This window comes from Talpa europaea (genome assembly GCF_964194135.1).
Source record: "Talpa europaea genome assembly, chromosome: 7".
In the NCBI taxonomy this organism is placed as follows: Eukaryota; Metazoa; Chordata; class Mammalia; order Eulipotyphla; family Talpidae; genus Talpa; species Talpa europaea.
The window spans coordinates 63,005,513-63,026,889 of NC_140074.1; the positions used below are offsets into that span (position 1 = coordinate 63,005,513).

Below are 21,377 nucleotides of genomic sequence, written 5' to 3' on the forward strand. Positions count from 1 at the left end.
CTAATAAGATCACATCTGTTCTGTTGCAGGAAGCTAGCGGGATGTACAGTTTTCATCACAGGCGCAAGTCGAGGCATTGGCAAAGCTATTGCATTGAAAGCAGCAAAGGATGGAGCAAATATTGTCATTGCTGCCAAGACCACCCAGGCGCACCCCAAACTTCCAGGCACAATCTATACTGCTGCTGAAGAAAGTGAGTGTGACACTGCTATTTCCTGAAATGTCCTCGCTGGGCTTTCAATAAATAGAGAATTTACTGGAGGGTTGAATTATAGCCATGTGAAAGCTACCCTAGAAATAATTTTATCTAGCTAAAGAAGTATTTTGTTCCCTTGGATTAGTGATTTGGAACTATTTTTTCTCTCTCAGCAATTTTAAGTGATATGAGACTCCTATTAAAAATCAGGTCTCATGGGAGCAGTGGATCTTGGATGGGAGCAGAAAATGGGGAAATGGAAGTGGAGAGGAAAGAATCTGAGCGGTGGATGATATGAACACTTTGCTCTTTCCATGGTTTTTATCCTCTGCACAATTTGCAAGTCATTATTTTAATACTTTAGTTCACAAGTACTTAAGAACATTCAAGGCTTTGCACTAGATGCAAGGTTCAAAAATTTGACTTCATTTGATTGTCCTTGTTTTGTTAATTATGTAAATAGCATTGTGGTTATGTTAGGGAACTACATGTATAGTATTTTTGAGTGAGATGATGTTTAAACTATGCTAACAAGGAACGTATCAGGATTGGGGGGTAGATAATTTAAAACAGTGACTGGCAAGGCATTAACAATCATTGAAAAAATGGGATTGATTCATGGTAGTTCATTATTCTTTATAATTATTTATTTTCCATAATGAGTTTTAAAAATACATTCCATTGCTTTTTTTTTTTTTTAAAGATTTATTTATTTACACAAGAACCGGGGTACAGGTCAGATGTGCGGGAGGGTGAGAGGATTCACCAGAGACAGAGCGGGGAACAGAACAGGCAGACTGAGTGAAATACACTGCTGAGGGGAGCATCGGGCGAGATAGGAGAGGTCTGCTGCGCCATGTGGGATTCTCGCCGGCTGGCCAGGATCCAACCCGCGCTGCAGAGGCTACAGACAGCTTCACAGTGCGGCGCTCAACCACCTATGCCACCAGGAAGGCCCTCTTCCATTGCTTTTTTTTTTTTTTTTAATTTATTTTATTTTTTTAGAGGCATGTTTTATTTATTTGTTTGTTTGTTTGTTTTTGTTTATACATGCACTGGGTACAGTCAGAAGCGCGGGAGGGTGAGAGAATTCACCAGAGCCAGAGCGGGGAGCAGAGCAGGCAGAAGGACCGAAGTACACTGCTGAGGGGAGCAGCGGGTGGCAGGAGAGGTCTGTGCGCCATGTGGGACCCTCCTTTGGTGGCCGGGGAGCAGCCGGGGATCGAACCAGCGCCGCAGAGGCCGCGGGCAGCTTTGCAACCCAGCGCTCAACCGCTGCGCCACCGGGGAGGCCCTCTTCCATTGCTTTTTAATAAAATTGCACTAGCTGCTCTGAAGCTGGATATGTTTTAGTTTCTCTGTCCCATAGGGCATTCTCCAAAAGGCTGAAGCCACTGTTAGTTATAAGACATAGTTATTTATATTGACTTTGTGAAAATAGGATACTTTTTTTTCTTTTGACTCATACAAAAATGAAAGATTTGATAGTGGATGCTTTAATGCTTGTTGTTTATTTATCCTTTGTAGTAGAAGCAGCTGGAGGAAAGGCCTTGCCATGTGTTGTCGACGTGAGAGATGAACAACAAATCAGTAATGCAGTGGAGCAAGCAGTGGAGAAATTTGGAGGTAGTGCCCTAATTTTGCAGTAATTCTTAAGTATTGGTAAAATATAACTAATTTTAATTTTTTAAAGATTTTTTTTAAAATCTTTTTTTTAAAGATTTATTTTTATTTATACAAGTACTGGGGTACAGTCAGAGGCGTGGGAGAGTGAGAGAATTCACCAGAGACAGAGCGGGGAGCAGAACAGTCAGACGGATGGAAGACACTGCTGAGGGGAGCAGTGGGTGAGGCAGGAGAGGTCTGCCCTGCCATGTGGATTTCTCCTTGGTTGGCCAGGAATCAACCCACTGTGCCACCTGGGAGGCCCAAGATTTTATTATTTATATAAGAACTGGGGTATAGGCCAGAGGCGCGGGAGGGTGAGAGAATTCACCAGAGACAGAACCAGGAGCAGAACAGGCAGATGGACAGAAAACACTGCTGAGGGAAGCAGCAGGCAAGACAGGAGAGGTCTGCCACGCCATGTGGGTATCTCCCTGGCTGGCTGGGATTGAACCTGTGCTGCAGAGGCTGTGGACAGGTCCACAGCACCACGCTCAACCTGCTGCGCCACCGGGGAGGCCCTGAAATTTTAATTTTATTTATTTATTTATTTATAAGATTTATTTTTATTTATTTATGCAAGCACTGGGTACAGTCAGAAGCGCAGGAGGGTGAGAGAATTCACCAGAGCCAGAGTGGGGAGCAGAGCAGGCAGAAGGACCGAAGTACACTGCTGAAGGGAGCAGCGGGCGGCAGGAGAGGTCTGCGTGCCATGTGGGACCCTCCTCCGGTGGCCAGGGAGCAGCCGGGGATTGAACTGGTGCTGCAGAGGCTGTGGGCAGCTTCACAACCCAGCGCTCAACTGCTGTGCCACCGGGGAGGCCTGAAATTTTAATTTTTAATTAAAAAAAATGTTCTGAGTCTTCAGCGTATAACCAGAAATTAGTTGTTTGCTCAAATAGAAACAGCTTAAAACCATCTGATGATTTTTTTTTAATTGTTAAAAATTATTTTATTCCACAGCTACTGGTCTGCAACTGTTCTTATGATGGCAGTTGTGGCATTCCTCTGTGGGAAAGAAACTGTTATAAGATTAAACACCTCTTTCTTAGCAAAACAGAAAGTGGGCATATCTGTGACAAACAAGGTGTATTTTATAGTTTTGTTTGGTTAAGGAGATGGTCCATTTCAAAACAAATTATCATTTGTTAAGTGTATTGGCCTAGGGTGGAAAAACAAAATTGAGTATTTGCATCAAATAAAATTATTTTAATATAACAAAATCTACCACCCAGTGTAGCTCGGACATTGACAATAACATATCTAACTGAGTACTTTCCCCAAATTCCATCTACTTGTCTCTCCCTAATTAATGCAAGCATCATTTGATGACTTTTTTTTTAATTTTTTTTTTTTTTAGATTTATTTATTCATGCATACGAGAACCCGGGTACAGGCCAGATGCACGGGAGGGTCAGAGGATTCACCAGAGACAGAGTGGGGAACAGAACAGGCAGACGAATGAAATACACTGCTGAGGGGAGCAGCAGGCAAGACAGGAGAGGTCTGCTGCGCCATGTGGGATTCTCCCTGTCTGGCTGGGATCAAACCGGCACTGCTGAGGCTGCAGACAGCTTCACAGCTCTGCGCTCAACCACCTGCGCCACCAGGGGAGGCACCCATTTGATGACTTTTTGATATTTATTATGAAAGTGCAATGTAGTGGTTGGCATTCAGATTCAATAATTCTGACCTCAACACATTTTTGAAGGGGTTGCATCTTTCATCTGTACCTCTATATACACTCCCTATATCAGCCAAAATAGTTTACTTCCATCTCCTTACCTTGAATTTTTTGCCTCTTAGCTTTTTCTCTCCTTCCTGAGTCTCCTCCAATGCTCTTTTCTTTACCTCTAATCCTTAAATGTCCCCTTTAATTAAAATTCACTTCTCCTTTGAATTAACAAGCAAAAAATTCAAGGGAAGGAGATGGGGAGAAAAATCTTCCAATATATTTTGCTACCTGTTGTTGAGAGGGGCATCTGAAACACTTCTATCCTCTTGCTAAATTTACAAATTGGCAATGGAGTTGCCTCTATGTTGAAGTCTTTCCTAAGATTTCTTTTCTCCTCCTTAGTATTCATTTTAATGTATTTAAGTTATTTGCTTTCCATTTACCCATTAACTTATGCTTTACTGGCGTAACAACACAGAATTAAGAGTGATCTTGATTCAGCAGTCAGCAGCTACCCTGTCCTAATAACAATGGACACCACATTTGTAAGAGTTGATTCTTGACCAGCCGTTTGTTTCTTCCCTGTTCTTTTCTCATACAGATCCCAAGTCTTTATTTATTTATTTTGATATTTAGAGAGCAGGTTTATTAGAAAAGGGATAGGATAGTAAAAGACACTTGCATAGACACAAGCGGGCAGAAAGAGCTTCCCCGGATGGCACAGGTTTGCTAAGAGAGGCCTTCATGGTTGCAGGCAGACGGCCTTGAGGAGAGCGGCCTCTTCTGAGGGAGGTCAGTGAAGAGAAGTCCTGGCATGGTACAGGTCACGGGCTGGCAGGGAAGCTGCTGCCCTGCGGAGGGAGAGAGTTGGTGAAAAGAAGCACCTGCATAGTCACAGGTGGGTAGAAGGAGTGCTGCCTCAAGCCTTTATTTTTTGTTGGGTTTTAGTTCCAAACTCTGATTGCCACTTTAGGGCTTTCTGTTTTGCAATTTTGTAGGTATTTTAATTCTGTCTTTTAATGAAGTGTTGACCTTTGTCTTGACATTTCTCTGTGCTGGAGAATTATTCTGAAGCAAAAGTCCTGAAAAGATGATGATTTCAGAACTGTGCTCTCAAGGGTCTGTGCCATGTGGTCCAGCTCCTTGTCTTCTGTTATCTTTGGAGTTTTTTCAGGTCTTGAGTAAATTATACTAGTTCATAAACCACAGAAACATTCCTCACTGCCTTTTTTTTCCTTTTCTGCAGCAGGCATATGCATGCCTTTTGTGTATCATGCCCTACTGTTGTTCCCTGATCTATTTTAATTTGGCCCATCTGAATTTATTTATTTTTATTTTATTATATTTTTTAAACTTTTTTTTAAACTTTTTTTTTAAAGATTTATTTATTTTTATACAAGAACTGGGGTATAGGCCAGATGCGCGGGAGGGTGAGAGGATTCACCAGAGACAGAGCAGGGAACAGAACAGGCAGACTGACGAAATACACTGCTGAAGGGAGCAGCGGGCGAGACAGGAGAGGTCTGCTTCGCCATGTGGGATTCTCGCCGGCCGACCGGGATCTAACCCACCCTGCAGAGGCTGTGGACAGCTTCATGGTGCGGTACTCAACTGCCTGTGCCACCAGGGAAGCCCCCCATCTGAATTTAGAAATTTTGATCTGCCTCTTAACTTGGACACCTTTCTTTGTCATTGACAAGCCAAATACAGTTTGCCACATTAGTGGACCTTTATTCATTATCTGTGTTCTTTCTTCCTTTTTTTTTTTTTTAAAGATTTATTTATTTATGCATACAAGAACTGGGGTATAGACCAGAGGTATGGTGTTGAGAGGATTCACCAGAGACAGAGTGGGGAACAGAACAGGCGGATTGACTGAAATACACTGCTGAGGGGAGCAGCGGGCAAGGCAGAGGAAGTCTGCTCGGCCATGTGGATCAGCTCCCTGGCTGGGGATCACACTCATGCTGCAGTGGCTGGTGTTAGTTTGATAATGCTGACACTTTAATCCCTGCACCACCAGAGAGGCGCTTCTTAGCTACTTTTTTGCTTTTGAAACCAGTTGTTTCCTCTGGTAACATAATTGTCACTGGTAATCACACAGTGAGAGAGGTGAAGTCAATGAAGTATGGATTGGCCCAAGGAAAGCATTGACTGGATCAGCTCTTGGTGGCTGCATCCCCCTGAGTAAGCGGATTCCACATGAGTGGTAGGTGTATGTACCAATCAGTCTAGCATCTCACTGACCTTGCTCCGCTTCTACCTGGCTTCTCCTTCTCTGATTATTGTCTTCCTTGCCTCTTGGGCCCAAGGAGAGTATGTTATGTAGAGTGTCCTTTCGGCGATTTGTCTTGGTGATGTGGTCTAGCAAACTCTAGATCTATTTTTCTTTTTGCAATTTCTGAAACCAGAGAGGAACTCTCATTTAAACAGGGGCTGTAGAGGGGAAGGGGAACATGTTTGTTTGGATGTGTGGCATCCAAACAAACTTTGGAAGGATGGTTAAGAGGAGAGGAAACTTTAAGGAAGGTGACCTTAGGCTCTTGGAAATGAGAAGGGAGGACCAGGATGTAATAGAATGAAAGGATAGGGACTCCAAGCCCCTAAAGACTTAAGCTTCTTTATAGCTTCACGGGATGCTCTGGTGATTAACCATCTTCATTGTACAGTGAAAGTCATTTGGGTGCTGCTTTGACACAGCTACTGAGTCTTGCATTGGTGTATTGGTCAATCATTATTATGTAAAAGAAATATTTGTGCGTCTGCTTAGGGTTCACCTATATCCAGTAAATGCTTTTACTTTTTTAAAAATAAAGTTTAACATTTATTTGAAAACAGGAATTGATATTTTGGTGAATAATGCCAGTGCCATTAGCTTGACCAACACATTGGAAACACCTACAAAGAGAGTGGATTTGATGATGAATGTCAACACCAGAGGCACCTACCTTACGTAAGTTAAAGAAACATGGGGAAGAGCTTTGCAGTGTGTTCTGAGAACAAGTTGTAAACACATTTGAACCAGTTTGGCAATACAGCTTAAAATCTATTTAGTTCTTCAAAAGTTCTAAATGTGCTCCAAGTCAGTAAACAGTATTTTAAATATATAGTTTAATTCAGAGTTCCTTTTCTCTGTGAATCTAATAGACTGTAGCTCAAGCATTTAAACATTTGCATGAATAAATACATATATACATACCAAGTTTTCTGATTACTTGAGCCAACAATAGTCTCTCCTTCCTCTGAAAAACACTTTGGGTTTTAGTTACAGATATAATAGAAGCTCATTATGAATCACATTTTAATATAACTGACAAAAGACTGATGTTCTTTTGAGTGATGTCAGGAGAAACGTAGAAGACACAATGAAAGCAAACTTAGTCCTGATCTGTTCTGGATTGATCAGATGGTGTTCCTTTTTGTTTATCTGTCTGTTGGTTTATCAGTTTATTTGCTGTCAGGTTCAAGCATTTTTCATTTGGACATAACAACAAGTCAACATAGAACTTATTGGTCTGCCTTATGTGTGCATAAGATACATGGTAGCACTGTGGGATTTATAGTCAAGCTACTTTGAGGAGGGTTCAAATCCTACCCCACCTTTCATGACTTCCTATCTCAGAACATTGTTCAGATAGCTTCACCTCTTGCAGATTCAGGTTCCTCATTTGTAAAATGAGGAATGGTCAAGCTGGATGTCATAGGATTGGTCATGAAGGTTAAATATAAAATTTGATAAGTTAGTCCTGAACTTTGATTTCAGACATGTTTTATTGGGTCAGCAAAATTTTGCCCTGACAGTGTGAACATTTGTTTTCATTAGTTACCTATATTAAAAATTTCACTAGCTGCCTACATTAAAAAATTTGAAGATTTTAAAAAAGTTCATATTTCTGGTCCTGAGATATTGCAGAGTAAGCTACCAAGACCGAATTCCCACATTGAAACAATTACCTGCCATAGCCGGTGTCTGAAGTATCTGCTGTCTCATTAGATGGCATGTGAGCTCTCTTATCTTCTGGATGCTGAGGGAAGGTTAAAAAGTTGCTATTCATCCTTGTACTTTCACTGTTGTTTTTATATTTAAGAGGGTAGTAAAATATTTCTTTTACCCAGATCTATATCTGAAGTAAGAAAATTAGTCATATGCCAAGAGGGCCATATGTTCAAATAAAATGAGTGAGAACTTCTTTGTTGATGTGGACCATATTTCTATAAATTCAGTATGGAAGGGTAAATGGAAACTGTAGTCAAATCAAGCTGTAGTAAGAACTATGGCAAATGTAGAGAAAAAATTATGATGAATAACTTCACTAGAAAAAAGGGCTCATATTTTAATAGCATTTGTGTTTATTTTCAAATATAATAACCACTGCTACTGTGTGTTGCAGTTGTGTGTTACATGAAAAAATCTTTTATAGTTGATAACTTTATGAAAGATTTTGGATTGAATGCAAAAACTTATTCAAACAAATATTTGAAATATAACCCTAACTAGGAATATTCTTGCTCATCATGTTGAATTAAGACTCAGAAGGGCACATTGTGTCAAAAACTTAAATAATTTGTGTCAATTTCTATTGTTGATGATGAAGTCTTGCATATAAATATTCCACCCACCTTATGGTGTCAGGAGAATTTTTATGTGATTAAGAAGTTTTTAGATTGAGTACCCATGAAATGAACATCTGAAAATAATCTGTTAAGTATTGAGAATTATCTTAGAAAGTTTAATATAGATTTGTCAAAATTAACCGCAACTATAGACAGTGCTGCTGTGACTGTCAGTGTTTACTTGAAACTTCTCTAGAAATATTTTGCAAGGGTGCAGAAATCAGATTTGTTCATTGTATTATTCATTAGGAATTGCTGTGGGTAAAAAAGTTATAAACAGATTAATTCTAAATATACTTATATGAGTTGAACCGTAGACATTTCAGTGCTTTATTCATATTGAATACAAACATGATCCTTATGAAAAACTTGGGTGGCCACAGCATATTACTGAAGAGTTTGTTTTTAAGATGAAAGAAAGCAACTTTTTTTTGCCACTCAAAAGGAAATTCCTGACTCAGTTCCAAAACAAAGATTGGATCAAGGACTTGGTCTTTCTCGATGACATTATGACATAACATAAACACAGATGTGTGATTCTCTTGCTCATTCTTTGTGAAATTGTGCTTTGGAAAACCCATTTGGTCAGAAAAGTTTGGTCCACTTTCCTATGCTGAGGTCATTATCCAGAAGTGAAAGCGATGGCCTAAACTACATTCCTACAATTGTAGATTTGAAGCTCAAATTCAAAACAATACAGAAAAAAAAAATCCCTATTTTAAACTATAGGAAAATAAACTAATGTCAGTTCTATGAAGAAGTGCAAATAGAATATCTATGCTGTAAGACACTCAAGTACTAAACACTAAGTGTGAGTATGTTGGGAAACAGATCTCCAATTATCCCATAAATAGGTACCCTAAAAGTAAATGCCCCCTTTTTAGCAACAACTGTTGAAAGTGCCTACATATATGAATAGCTAAGTATTACTCCAACTGAATGCAGATTGCACTGCCAAATCAAAGACCTGTCATTGAACCAAAGAAAAAGTATTAGGGTTTTGGCCCCCTGTGAAGGGTATATGTTATAAAAGGGAAACTTACAATGAAACATTTCCATTTTAACTTGTATTTGAAAATATATATATATATGTATATATACACTCCATATTATTAATGTGTTTGTAACGTTAAATGCTGATAAAAATTCAGTAGTAATCTCTTCCAGCTCCATCCATGTTGCTGCAAATAGCATGAGTTTATCTTTTTTGTTTGCTGAGTGTGTACTGGAAACTGTAGTGATACTGACTGCATTTGGTTTATAAACTTGAAAAGATGTTGCAGATTATAGGAAGAATGTTGTACATTTGTTAGTTTAAAAAAAACAAACCTGACTTGAAAGAACTGACTAGTTCATAGCCCTAGAAGTTATTGAATGTGGAGTGAAACTAAAATAAAGCCATTACATTAGTAAATTATATGTTATCAATCTACTACATGTTATAGCTTCATAATTAAAAACAAAAATATTGCACCTGAGCCTTTTGTAAAATAAATTGCCTATCTTTATGAACTGTTCTTTTTCGAAAAGAAATAAAAATAAATGTTGTTTCCAAAGGCATATTGCATTGTATATTGGTCTAAATTAAATCTGGGAATGTATTGGGAGATAGGTTGTTAAATTACAGTTCCAGCAGAGTAGGAACTGTACCTACTAAGATGAAATAATTCAGCACATGTAATAATAATGATGCAATGGTTTATTTCATGCTTAGCATATGCGCTCTTTTAAGTACCTCATTTATATCATCTCATTTTAATCCCTAGTTATTCCTAGATGATACTAGGTATTACCAACATTTACAGATGATAATAGTGGGAATTAGAATGCTATATATTTTGTCCAAGATCACACAATGAAGGGACAGAAGGAAGGACAGACCCAGGTCTGTCCACCTTGAACATACTCATGTTCTTTAAACAGTGCTGGCTGTGTTGGCTGAAAAGTACATTAACTGTTTGCTGTAGAGAGAGAGAGAGAGAGAGAGAGGGAGAGAGGTTGTAGTTGAGGATAATATCATTTGGGTGTAAGGCTAATGTGTCAAGGATCTGATAGTTTTCCTCAAGCAGATCATATTGAGGCCATTAAGCAAAGCTTCAAAGGATGAAAATTAGTTGCTTTTCCTTCATTCTAGAAAAATAAAAAGAAACAATAACCCCCTACAGATTACTAGCCAAGTTTAACTCCTCTGTAGAAGTAGTTTAAAATACCACCTTAAAAAGTAACATTGTTAGAATGCTATTAACTTTTCTTTTCTTTTACTTTCAGATCTAAAGCTTGTATTCCTTATTTGAAAAAGAGTAAAATTGCCCATATCCTCAATCTCAGTCCACCTCTGAACCTAAATCCACTGTGGTTCAAACAACATTGTGGTAGGTGGTATGAGGAGGGGATGGTTTGTTCAGTAATTTGTTTTGTATTAAATCAGTGTGTGATGTAATCACATTTTGAAAATAGTATTCAACATTTCATTTTATACACAGAATCCCAGTAATAATTTAGAAAGTAGATTCTTAATCTTTTTTCTGGAATTTTTAAAATTGAGGTATAATTTATATTCAATAAAATGCACAGCTCTTAATGGTTCAGGTTGATGAGTTTTGACAAGTATATATTCCTGTATAACCAACATCCAAATCAAGATACAGACTTCCATCATTCCAAAAAACTTCTTAAGTTCCAATGGGTGTGTTATTGTATGCAATTTATTCTTCAATAAAATTGGTTAAAAATTATCCATGAAATATTTTACCTTTACAGTTAACTAATGATTGACTTAAAGTGGATATACTAACAAGATTTATGTGAAAGTGCTTTAAAATAGTTGTATCAGATAGTCCTTATTTCACCATAATTCACTAAAATTTGGAAAGGTGCTTGGAATAGGACCCCACAAAGAAAAACTGAAAATTCTTTACAATTGACTAGGTTAAACAAATTTGCAACCTAGCAGTAGTTTCTCTTTAAATGGTCACTTTATTCTTTATGAAGAAAAATATAGACTAAGTCTATGTTAAATATAAATTGAATATATATAAAGAAAATATAGATTAATGTAACATCTGCCATAACATTAAGAGAAATGAAATTTATTACTCTCGTTTCCTTTACTTAAATATTAGGATGGAAATATATTAAACTAGCTCATTCCTGTTCAGCTACTTCCATAAAAACTGTTCTTTTTAAAAAAGTCCACTAAAAAATTGTTTTGAAAAAAGTTGTTTTGTTTTTAGTATTAAAGAAATCTGAAAAAATACATCAGGGAGGAAATAGTAATAGAGAGAAATTGGTTATTTATACTCACAAATTCATTTGTTCTTGAATTAAATTAATTTTTTTGCGGTTTCTTTCAGCTTACACCATTGCTAAGTATGGTATGTCTATGTGTGTGCTTGGAATGGCAGAAGAATTTAAAGGTGAAATTGCAGTCAATGCATTATGGCCTAAAACAGGTGTGTACTTAAAAAAATTCATTTGTTGGATTCTCATTTATTGTCTGTGTCAGTTTTGAATTGCTGTGGTGTGTTGGGTGTGTTGGGTGGGGTAGGAATGTTGGGTGTGGGTAGGAATGAGTAGACTGTCAAAGATATCCTCATTCTGTCAGTTGGCATTTTTGACTCTCCAAAATAGTAAGCAATTCTGAGCATTCTAATTAAGAAATCTGATTGAATCTTGCTATAAGTCCAGGAAGGAGTTTTATATCAAGCATTGTTGTACAGTTTAAACAACAGGTGTTTTCTGCTCTGTTGTGTGTGTAGAACATTAGGCAAATTCCTTAAGCTCTTTCGATCTTGTTTTTAGTCCCTGAGAACTAGAGATCAGCTGTGCTTGCTTGTTACTGTTATTGTAATATTTGATTTGGAGTTACGTGTGTGTTTTTCTTCTCTCCAGCCATACACACTGCTGCAATGGATATGCTAGGAGGATCTGGTGTTGAAAGCCAATGTAGAAAAGTTGATATCATTGCCGATGCTGCATATTCAATTTTCAAAAAGCCAAAAAGTTTTACTGGCAATTTTATTATTGATGAAAATATCTTAAAAGAAGAAGGAATAAAAAATTTTGACATCTATGCAATTAAACCAGGTAATGCCTACAGTTTTAAAGTAGTGACAATGTTTTCCCATATTTTCCGCAATGAACACGTCTGTCTTGTGTGCGTTTTGTGTGGTTTTAAAATTGGTATGTTCTTTTAAATCTGCCCTCCCAATGAAGGGAAAAACTCACTGACAAAAATTTAAAAGGAGAGAAAGGAAAAATAGGAGTTGAGGGCTTTTGAAATGATACGCAGATATAGATAGTCACATCAGCAAGTATTTCCAAATCTTGAAACCAAAAAATGAAAATTAGTTTTTTTTAAAAGATTTATTTATTTATGCATATAAGAACTGGGGTACAAGGCCAGAGGTGTCGGGGGTGAGAGGATTCACCAGAGACAGAGTGGGGAGCAGAACAGGAGGAATGACTGAAATACACTGCTGAGGGGAGCAGCAGGCGGAAGTCAGGAGAGGTCTGCTGAGCCATGTGGATTGCTCCTTGGCTGGCCGGGGATCGAACTCGTGCTGCAGAGGCTGCTTCATAGTGTGGTGTCCAACCCCTTGTGCCACCAGGGAGGCCCTGAAAATTAGTTTTTAAGGTTGGCCTTAAAAATCACACAGTTAAAAAGTTGAAGGTTATGGTAACAGATGGCATGGTAGTAGGTGTTTTACAAAATCTTTAAGATTTAAGATTACAGACCCTTTCAAATGTTTGTCTCTTAAGTACAGTCTCTTTGAGTAACTTAAGGGTAGAGGGTGAAGGTAAGTGAGGAGTCTGGCTTATGTGCAGGAGTGATTTGAAAAGTTCTCAAAAGGCTCCCTTGTTCAAAAACTACTGTTCTTCTCTAAAATTGCAGGTGGGGGGCCTTCCCAGTGGCACAGAGGGTTGAGCGAGTCGCTGTGGGGCTGTCTGCAGCCTCTGCAGCACGGTTTCAATTCCCAGCAGGCCAGGGCGATACCCAAATGGCGTGGCAGACCTTTCCTATCTCGCCCGCTGCTCCCCTCAGTGATGCTTTTGGTCCATCTGCCTGTTCTGCTCCCTGCTCTCTATCTGGTGAATCCTCTCACTCACCTGTGCCTCTGGCCTGTACCCCAGTTCTTGTATAAAAATAAATCTAAAAAAAAAATAAAATAAAATTGCAGGTGATGATAATGCAATTTTACATTATGTAAAAAATCATACTAAATAATAGACACGATAGCCATCAATTGAAGTTGTATTTATTTGTACTAAAGCATATCTTTCAGAGTATTTATTAGGCTGAGCATCTAGGTGACAGAAACCACATTTGTATTTGTATCATCCCTGTTCATCTCTTCAATTTATTTTTTTTAAAGATTTATTTATTTATACATACAAGAACTGGGGTATAGGCCAGAGGTGTGGGGGGTGAGAAAACTCACCAGAGACAGAGTGGGGAATAGAATAGGCAAATTGACTGAAATACACTGCTGAGGGGAGCAGTGGGCGAGACAGGAGAGGTCTGCTGCGCCTTGAGGTTATCTCCCTGGCCAGGGATCAAACTAGTGCTGCAGTGGCTGCAGATAGCTTCATAGATTGTGTCTTAACCCCTTGTGCCACCAGGGAGGCCCCCATCTCTTCAATCTAAAGTGAACTGAATTAAATAGCTCTTTATAGTTTTACAAAGCACATTAATGTACATTCTCTATTTAACCTTCATGGCATTCCTGTGATGGGAGAAACAGTTGCGAAGCTGCCCGCAGCCTCTGCAGTGCCGGTTCGATCCCTGGCTGTTCCCTGGCCACTGAAGGAGGGTCCCGCATGGCGCGCAGACCTCTGCCGCCCGCTGCTCCCCTCAGCAGTGTACTTCAGTCCTTCTGCCTGCTCTGCTCCCTGCTCTGGCTCTGGTGAATTCTCTCACCCTCCCGCACTTCTGACTGTACTCAGTGCTTGTATGCATGTATGTATGTATGTATAAACAAACAAACAAACAAACAAACAAATAAACAAATATTAAAAAAAAAAAAAAAAAAGAATGGCGTTTGAAAGAAGACAACCCAAGTTCAGATTACAAGTCGGCTGCTCACTAGCTTGTGACTTTAGGCACATTACCTACTTTCTCTGAGCCTCCTTTTCCTTTTTGGCAAAATTAAGAGAATAATATTTTCCACACAGGCTTTTTGTAAGAGCTAAATGTAATAATGTGTCAAATGTGCTTGGCGCAGTGCCTGGCATATGGTACAGTCACAGTATTCAGTGATTAATATTTACAGTAGAAAGACAGGCTGAAGGAGATTAATTAAGCCTTTGCCCAAGAGCAGACAGCTAATAAGTGGCAGAATCTAAACCAGACCCAGGACTTGTGGGTCCTGGTACAGTGTAGTTATCACTTTAGATTTTAAAGACAGTGTTTAATTTAAATTAAAACTCCTATCACGTGTTGAGAACTTAATATGAATAGATGCTATTGGAAGTGTTAGGATATAACGAAGAGTAGTGCTTTCAAGCCCTCCAGTATTTTTAATCTTCTGAAAGGGAAAAATAGAGACAGATGGGAAGCAAGTCCTTAATCCTTAATGAGGAATCCCCTTCTCTCAGGGAGCCAGGTAAGAAATGAGACCTAAGCACTTTAACATGATGTAGGAGAGAACAGTTTCTTAGAAAAATGAGAAAAGTAAAGGCTCCAGGAAGAGCTTAACATAAAGGGAACTTTTCAGTTGGATCTTAGAGATGAAACTTGCCATAGGGATAACTGGGTTCTGGGAAAAGTAGCTTGATGAAGGTCAAGTCTTGTGACAGTTCATGGGTGGTCTTTTCCATTACACAAGAATGAATGGTCATTGAAAATACAATGCTTATTAAACAGTTGTTAAAATCAATATAGTAAAGGTCTTATATTAACCTGATTATTTTTGGGATCAATTTTTCAGGCCATCCACTATTACCAGATTTCTTCTTAGATGAATATCCAGATGCAATTACCAAGAAAATGGACTCATCTGGTAAGATACAGGTCATATTTTACGTAGGAAAATATGATTTCTCCCAAAAGATAGAACTGGACATTTCTGTTTTGTGCTTTTAAACCATTTGGTAATTTATTTATTTTAAGATTTATTTATTTATGGAGACAACAGCTGGGCTGAAGGCCAGAGGTTTGGAGAGGTGAGAGGATTCACCAGAGGATTCACTGAGTGAGGAGCAGAACAGGTAGATCTACTAAAATACACTGCTGAGAGCAGTGGGCGAGATAGGCGAGGTCTACTGTGCAAAGCTGCCATAACTTTGTACCTCTGAGACAACCCCTTGTGCCACCAGGGAGGCCCCATTTGGTAATTTAAACTAATAAGCAAATAATGTGAATCTTAGTTATTAACTCTAGCAAAGTCTGTTCCCCCCCCACTAGTAAAAAGTTCTTAATGTTTAAAAGTTGTCTGAATAAAAACCTTTATCAGGTTTTTTTTTGTTCCATTTGTGCAATCTGTAGGTTTTCAGATCTTGTGTTTATGTTGATGTGTTGTTGATGTGTTACTTTATTTTGAGGAAATCCAAGTGTATTCATCTCCATTCTTAAAGTTTGTGGGCTGTGACTACTGCACACATCTCCATTCTTAAAATTTGTGGGCTGTGACTACTGCATGAGTGAGATTAATTTCAAAGGAGGTTTTGGTTTTACTTTGTTTTGTTTTTATAATTTGGAAGTAACACCCACCTTGAATTGGTCCAACATTTAGTCCTTGTATTCTGGCATTATGCTACTAGCTTGCTGACAGATGAAAGCCTCTTCAATGAATACCCATGAGAAGAATTTTTCTCCTGTATTTACAAGAATGTCTGTACTGTTTCTGGGCCCTCCCCTTATTTTTATCTTACAAACTCTGAATCTCCTAAGTGATCATACAATCTTTAGATGGCTGTTAGGAAGTTTAGGAACAAATTCCCTATAACCTTTAGCAAGCCTATGGAACCTTACTACAGTGTGTTTTAGTGTCAAACCTTATTATTGGCTTAATCTTAATCTTTTCTACCTTTATCTTTTTTTTAAAGATTTATTTATTTTTATGTATACAGGAGCTGGGGTGCAGGCCAGAGGTGCGGGGGAGGAGTGAGAGGATTCACCAGAAACACAGTCAGGAACAAAACAGGCAGATTGATTGAAATACAATACTTAGGGGAGCAGTGGGCGAGTCAAGAGAGGTCTGCTGTGCCATGTGGGTAGCTCCCTGGCCGGGGATCAAAGTGCTGCAGTGGCTGAGGATAGCTTCATAGGTTGTGTCTTAACCCCTTGTGCCACCAGAGAGGCCCCAAAATTAAAGTTTTAAATATAAATTTAGGGTCCTCCCTGGTGGCACAGAGGTTGAGTGCTGTACTGCAAAGCTGCCCGCAGCCTCTGCAGCACCACTTTGATTTCCTGCCGGCCAGGGAGAACCCCACATGGCACAGCAGACCACTCTTGCCTCTCCTGCTGCTCCCCTCAGCAGTGTCTTTGGTCCGTCTGCCTGTTCTGCTCTCTGCTCTGGCTCTGGTGAATTCTCTCACCCTCCTGTGCTTCTGATCTATACCCCAGTTCTTGTATAAAACAAATAAATAAATCTTAAAAAAAAATATATAAATTTAGCTCTTTGATTTGGTTGTTACATGGATGTATCCATTTTAAAACAGGGTTGTCAGTCTCTTTCTAAAAAATCCTCTTACAAGATGGGAGAAATTAATTAGATAGCTTCTCCAAATTAGGTAAATCTAAAATCCTGGTCTTTGCCCAGCATCCGAACATTGCATCTATCTTTTGGAGAAAGATATATATGTGGACTGAGATTATTTAAATGCCACATTTAAATAATAAGAATCACTTATTGATCACATGTATTCATTTTGTTTTTCTTTTTTTTTTTTTTAAAGATTTTATTTATGCATACAAGAACTGGGGTACAGGCCAGAGGCATGGAGGATGGGAGGATCCACCAGAAATAGAGTGGGGAACAGACCAGGCAGATTGACTGAAATACCCTGCTGAGGGGAGCAGCAGGCGAGTCAGGAGAGGTCTACTGTGCCATGTGGGTTGCTCCCTGGCCAGGGATCAAACTCGTGCTGCAGGGGCTGCGGATTGCTTCATAGGTTGTATCTTAACCCCTTGCACCACCAGGGAGGCCCCATTTTGTTTTTCAACAAGTATTTATTGGATATCTCTTAATGTGCCCATTGCTGTGCTAAGTACATTGCATACCTGGTCTCATTTAATACTTAACAATCCTACAAGACAGGTATTATCTTCCTGTTATGTCTGAAATCACACAGTAGGCAAGTGGCAGAGCCAGGATTTAAACTCATTCTCTGATTCCAAAGCCTGTATCCTTAACCTATAAACTTAAATTGCTTTCCTAATACCTGAATACATAAGGTCCTTAAATTAGCATATTTTTCTCCCATTAATCTAAGTTATTAATTTATAATAAGGAGTTGCCATCTCACAGACTAAATATGTAGCTGCTGTGATCAGCCTATTTTCTCCCTTGGGCATAATTAAGTAGGAAGCAGAATCATAATCAGAGGGTTGTTTCATGACCATGGAATCAGAACAAGAGGGTTAGATAAGTAAAATATAAGACAAATGTTTATTGGCATCAGGCTTTGATAGAAATGGTTTTGCTTATGGTATCAGAATATGTCAGGTGTATTAATATGATCCCTATATCCATCTTCACATGAGGGATCCTCTCATCCTAGAGGTCATGTTATCAAATTCCTTTCTCATATAATAGGGAGGGAACATTTACTTCCATAGCTCTCTTTTCCCTATTCTCCCTGGTTCAGTTAACTGCAGTTCTACTTGGCATTTTCTGTAGATGAATATGTTCACACAGGTAATAGCCAAGTATATCTGCCTGGGATCCAACTTATCTCTTTCATTTGATTTTTCATCTCCATATTTAGATCTATTATATATTGACTTCACAGTTTACCTCTCAGAGTTCAGTGTTTGTTTCTCTTCTAATTTTTTTTTTTTTTTTTTTTTGGTGTGTGTAGAACTGTGGTGTAGGCCAGAGGTGCTGGGTGTGTGTGAGAGAGAGGATTCACCAGAGACAAAGTGGGAAGCAGAACAAGGCAGATCTACTGAAATACACTGCTAAGGGGCCTCCTTGGTTGTGCAAGGGGTTATGATGCAACACTATGAAGCTAGCTGCAGCCACTGCAGCATGAATTCAATCCCCAGCCAGGGAGCTGCCCACATAGCACAGCAGACCTCTCCTGACTCACCTGCCGCTCCCCTCAGCAGTGTATTTCAGTGGCTCTGCCTGTTCTGCTCCCCACTCTGTCTTTGGTGAATTCTCTTACACACCCCCCCACCCCACAGCTCTGGCCTGTATCCCAATTCCTGTATGTATAAATAAATAAATCTAAAAAAATAAATAAATAAAATAAATCTTTAAAAAAAAAAAAGAAATACACTGCTAAGGGGAGCAGTGGGCAAGACAGGAAGTCTTGCTGCATCATATGTGGGTTAGCTCCCTGACTGAGGATCAAACTCAGGCCATAGCAGTGATAGTGCTGAGACTTAACCCCTAGGCCATCAGGGAGGCCCTGTCCCTCGTTTCTAAAGAGGAAGAGACTTAGCTTTCTATTTGCAACCACTGCAGTTAACAGGTTGATTGTACCTTTTCTGGTATTTGGTATTTCAGTCAATGGTGTCGGGACAGATGCGTGTGTGTGTATATATATATGTGTTTTACATAATGTATATGTAATTGTATAATGTATGTGTACATAATTTCAAATTAATGCTTTTTTTCTCATGATAAAAGAAGTACTGTCAACTAATTTTTTTACCCCCTATAGTTATCACCATCTTATTGGCCCATTTTTTTTTTTATTTTCTTATACTCTTTTTATTTTATTTATTTATTTTTTTTATAATAAATTTTATTGTTATATTCCCCATACAATTGCAGCCCCCCCATTCTGACCCCAATCCCTCCCCTCCCGCCCCCCTAAAAGTGTCTCTGGTTCATAGTTTTTTGTTGATTTTGATTTTCACTTTCTTATAGTTATTCATTTTCCTGGTCCCTTATTTAAGTTTTCTAGATTCCTGCTATGAGTGAGACCATCCGGTATTTTTCTTTTTCTTTTTGGCTTATTTCGCTGAGCATGATCCCTTCCAGCGCCATTCATGTTGCTGCAAATTGCATGTGTTTATCTTTTTTGAATGCTGAGTAATATTCCATGGTATATATGTACCACATCTTCTTGATCCAGTCATCTATTTTTGGGCATTTGGGTTGTTTCCAAAGCTTAGCTATTGTAAACAGTGCTGCTATAAACATAGGGGTGCAGGTGTTCTTTGGAATTGATGTTTCTGTGTCCTTTGGATAAATACCTAGGAGTGGAATTGCTGGATCATATGGAAGCTCTATGTTTAGTAGGTCCAGAAATCTCCACACAGCTTTCCACAGTGGTTGGACCAGTTTGCACTCCCACCAACAGTGCAGAAGAGTTCCTTTTTCTCCACACCCTCGCCAGCATTTGTTGCCATTTTTTTTTTTTTTTTGTTCTTTTCATCTGCATTCTGGGAGACCTTTTCATTTGTAATCTGTCTTATTGAAAAGATTTTCTACACTTGCATCTCTGTTCCATATTGCCTCTAGTGTTTATTTTAATTTTGCTGTTGTAATTTTAGTTTCTGATGTTTCCCATTTCCTTTTCATCTCAGCTATTTATACATGACTTTCTGCCCCTATTTCTTGTAGTTTTCTTGTGAAGGAAATCTTGTGTCATAAAGAATTATTTTTAGAGATGGACTTAAATTCTTAGAATAACCTTGGGACTACATTGCTTTTTTCTTTTTTTTTTTTTCCTTTAAAGATTTATTTATTTATGCATACAGGAACTGGGGTACAGGCTGGAGGTGTGGGTGGTGAGAGGATTCACCAGAGACAGAGTGGGGAATAGAACAGAGAGATTGACTGAAATAAACTGCTGAGTGGAGCAGCAGGAGAGTCAGGAGAGGTCTGCTGTGCCACGTGGGTAGCTCCCTGGCAGGCCTGGGATTGAACTCGTGCTGCAGTGGCTGCGGACAGCTTCATAGGTTGCATCTTAATCCCTTGCACCACCAGGGAGACCCTACATTGCTTTTTTCATAAGCATCAGGTGACTTTTTTACTCCTGTTAACTCACCCCTCATTTAGGAGACATCTCTAGAGCCCTTGTTAGTCATTTGACAGGGATGTTCATGTTGCTTTTGCTTCCATCCCTGTCCGTTGGTGGAAATCCTTTCTCAGAGCTGTCATTATTATTACCAGCTAGTGCCAGTATGTAAGGGTGACAGGGACTTTTTTTTTTTCTTTTAAAGAACAAGTTTATTAGAAAAGGGGCAGAAGAGTAAAAGATACTTGCTTGCATAGACACAAGCAGGCAGGAAGAGCTGCAGACAGGGCCTTTCTTTTACTGCCTCTGCTTAAAAGCTACTTGCCCTGGTTTGCTGGGCTCCAAGTTCTTCCCCTCTGCATCTTTATCTGTCAGGTTTTAGGGCACTGACTTCCGTGGACAGACTATCAACAGGGCTCCCCCTACTGCCTGCTTTTCTGTTATTTGGGAAGAAGATACTCAGAAACTGGATCTGAGAGGTAGAGGCGTTCTTGAAAAGCTGCATGGTGGAACAGAGGAACAGACCCCAGACTTCTAGTTGGTACAAACCCAGAATCTGATCTGGTGGTTGAAGAATGTGAGAGCTTTCTTCTTTGTTTTGGTGAGTAAAGCTCACCTCTGATATCTATCATTGAGGCAAAGCACATGCCACCCGGCATTTCTTAGGCTGATTCCATCTGCCCTGGAATCACTGAACATTTCTTCCTGGATCTGACGGTATATTGGATGTTGTCTAGATGTTCATGTTTAGTATTGGTCTTTTGTTTTAGTTATATTGATGTAGTATGAAGTTGGGAGAGGCTCTGACAGGGGCTGCTGACCATATGTCTTTTTTTTTTTTTTTTAAGTTTTGAAATGCTCTGAGTGTCTGTTTCTCATAAAAGCTTACATATTTGTAGTTTACTGACGGGACCTTTCAAATATATTACTGATTGCTTTTTTTTTGTTTCCTGAATTTTTATTCTCTTGTGTAAAGTCATCATGCACCATCGAAAAATTCCAGGGGACAAATAACGTAGTTTACTGTTGGACAAGGTCATGCTGACATTTTTGCTGTTATCTCCATAGCACTTAGGTAGTATCCACGAT

At 39.0% G+C, this 21,377-nt stretch overlaps 1 protein-coding gene across 2 annotated transcripts in view; it reads left to right on the top strand.

Annotated features, from left to right (window-relative positions):
- HSDL2 (hydroxysteroid dehydrogenase like 2) overlaps window positions 1-21,377 on the top strand; it is a gene marked incomplete at both ends in the record, with an annotated part of 44,279 nt that overhangs the window by 9,578 nt on the left and 13,324 nt on the right. Inside the window, 7 exons of one of the 2 annotated variants that reach the window (XM_084237340.1) lie at window positions 30-193; window positions 1,724-1,822; window positions 6,375-6,489; window positions 10,419-10,522; window positions 11,504-11,602; window positions 12,042-12,236; window positions 15,080-15,151. In XM_084237340.1, coding sequence (XP_084093466.1) covers window positions 30-193; window positions 1,724-1,822; window positions 6,375-6,489; window positions 10,419-10,522; window positions 11,504-11,602; window positions 12,042-12,236; window positions 15,080-15,151 — 848 coding nt within the window. The remainder of the gene's footprint in view (window positions 1-29; window positions 194-1,723; window positions 1,823-6,374; window positions 6,490-10,418; window positions 10,523-11,503; window positions 11,603-12,041; window positions 12,237-15,079; window positions 15,152-21,377) is intronic. The other variant, XM_084237341.1, reaches the window with a different exon arrangement.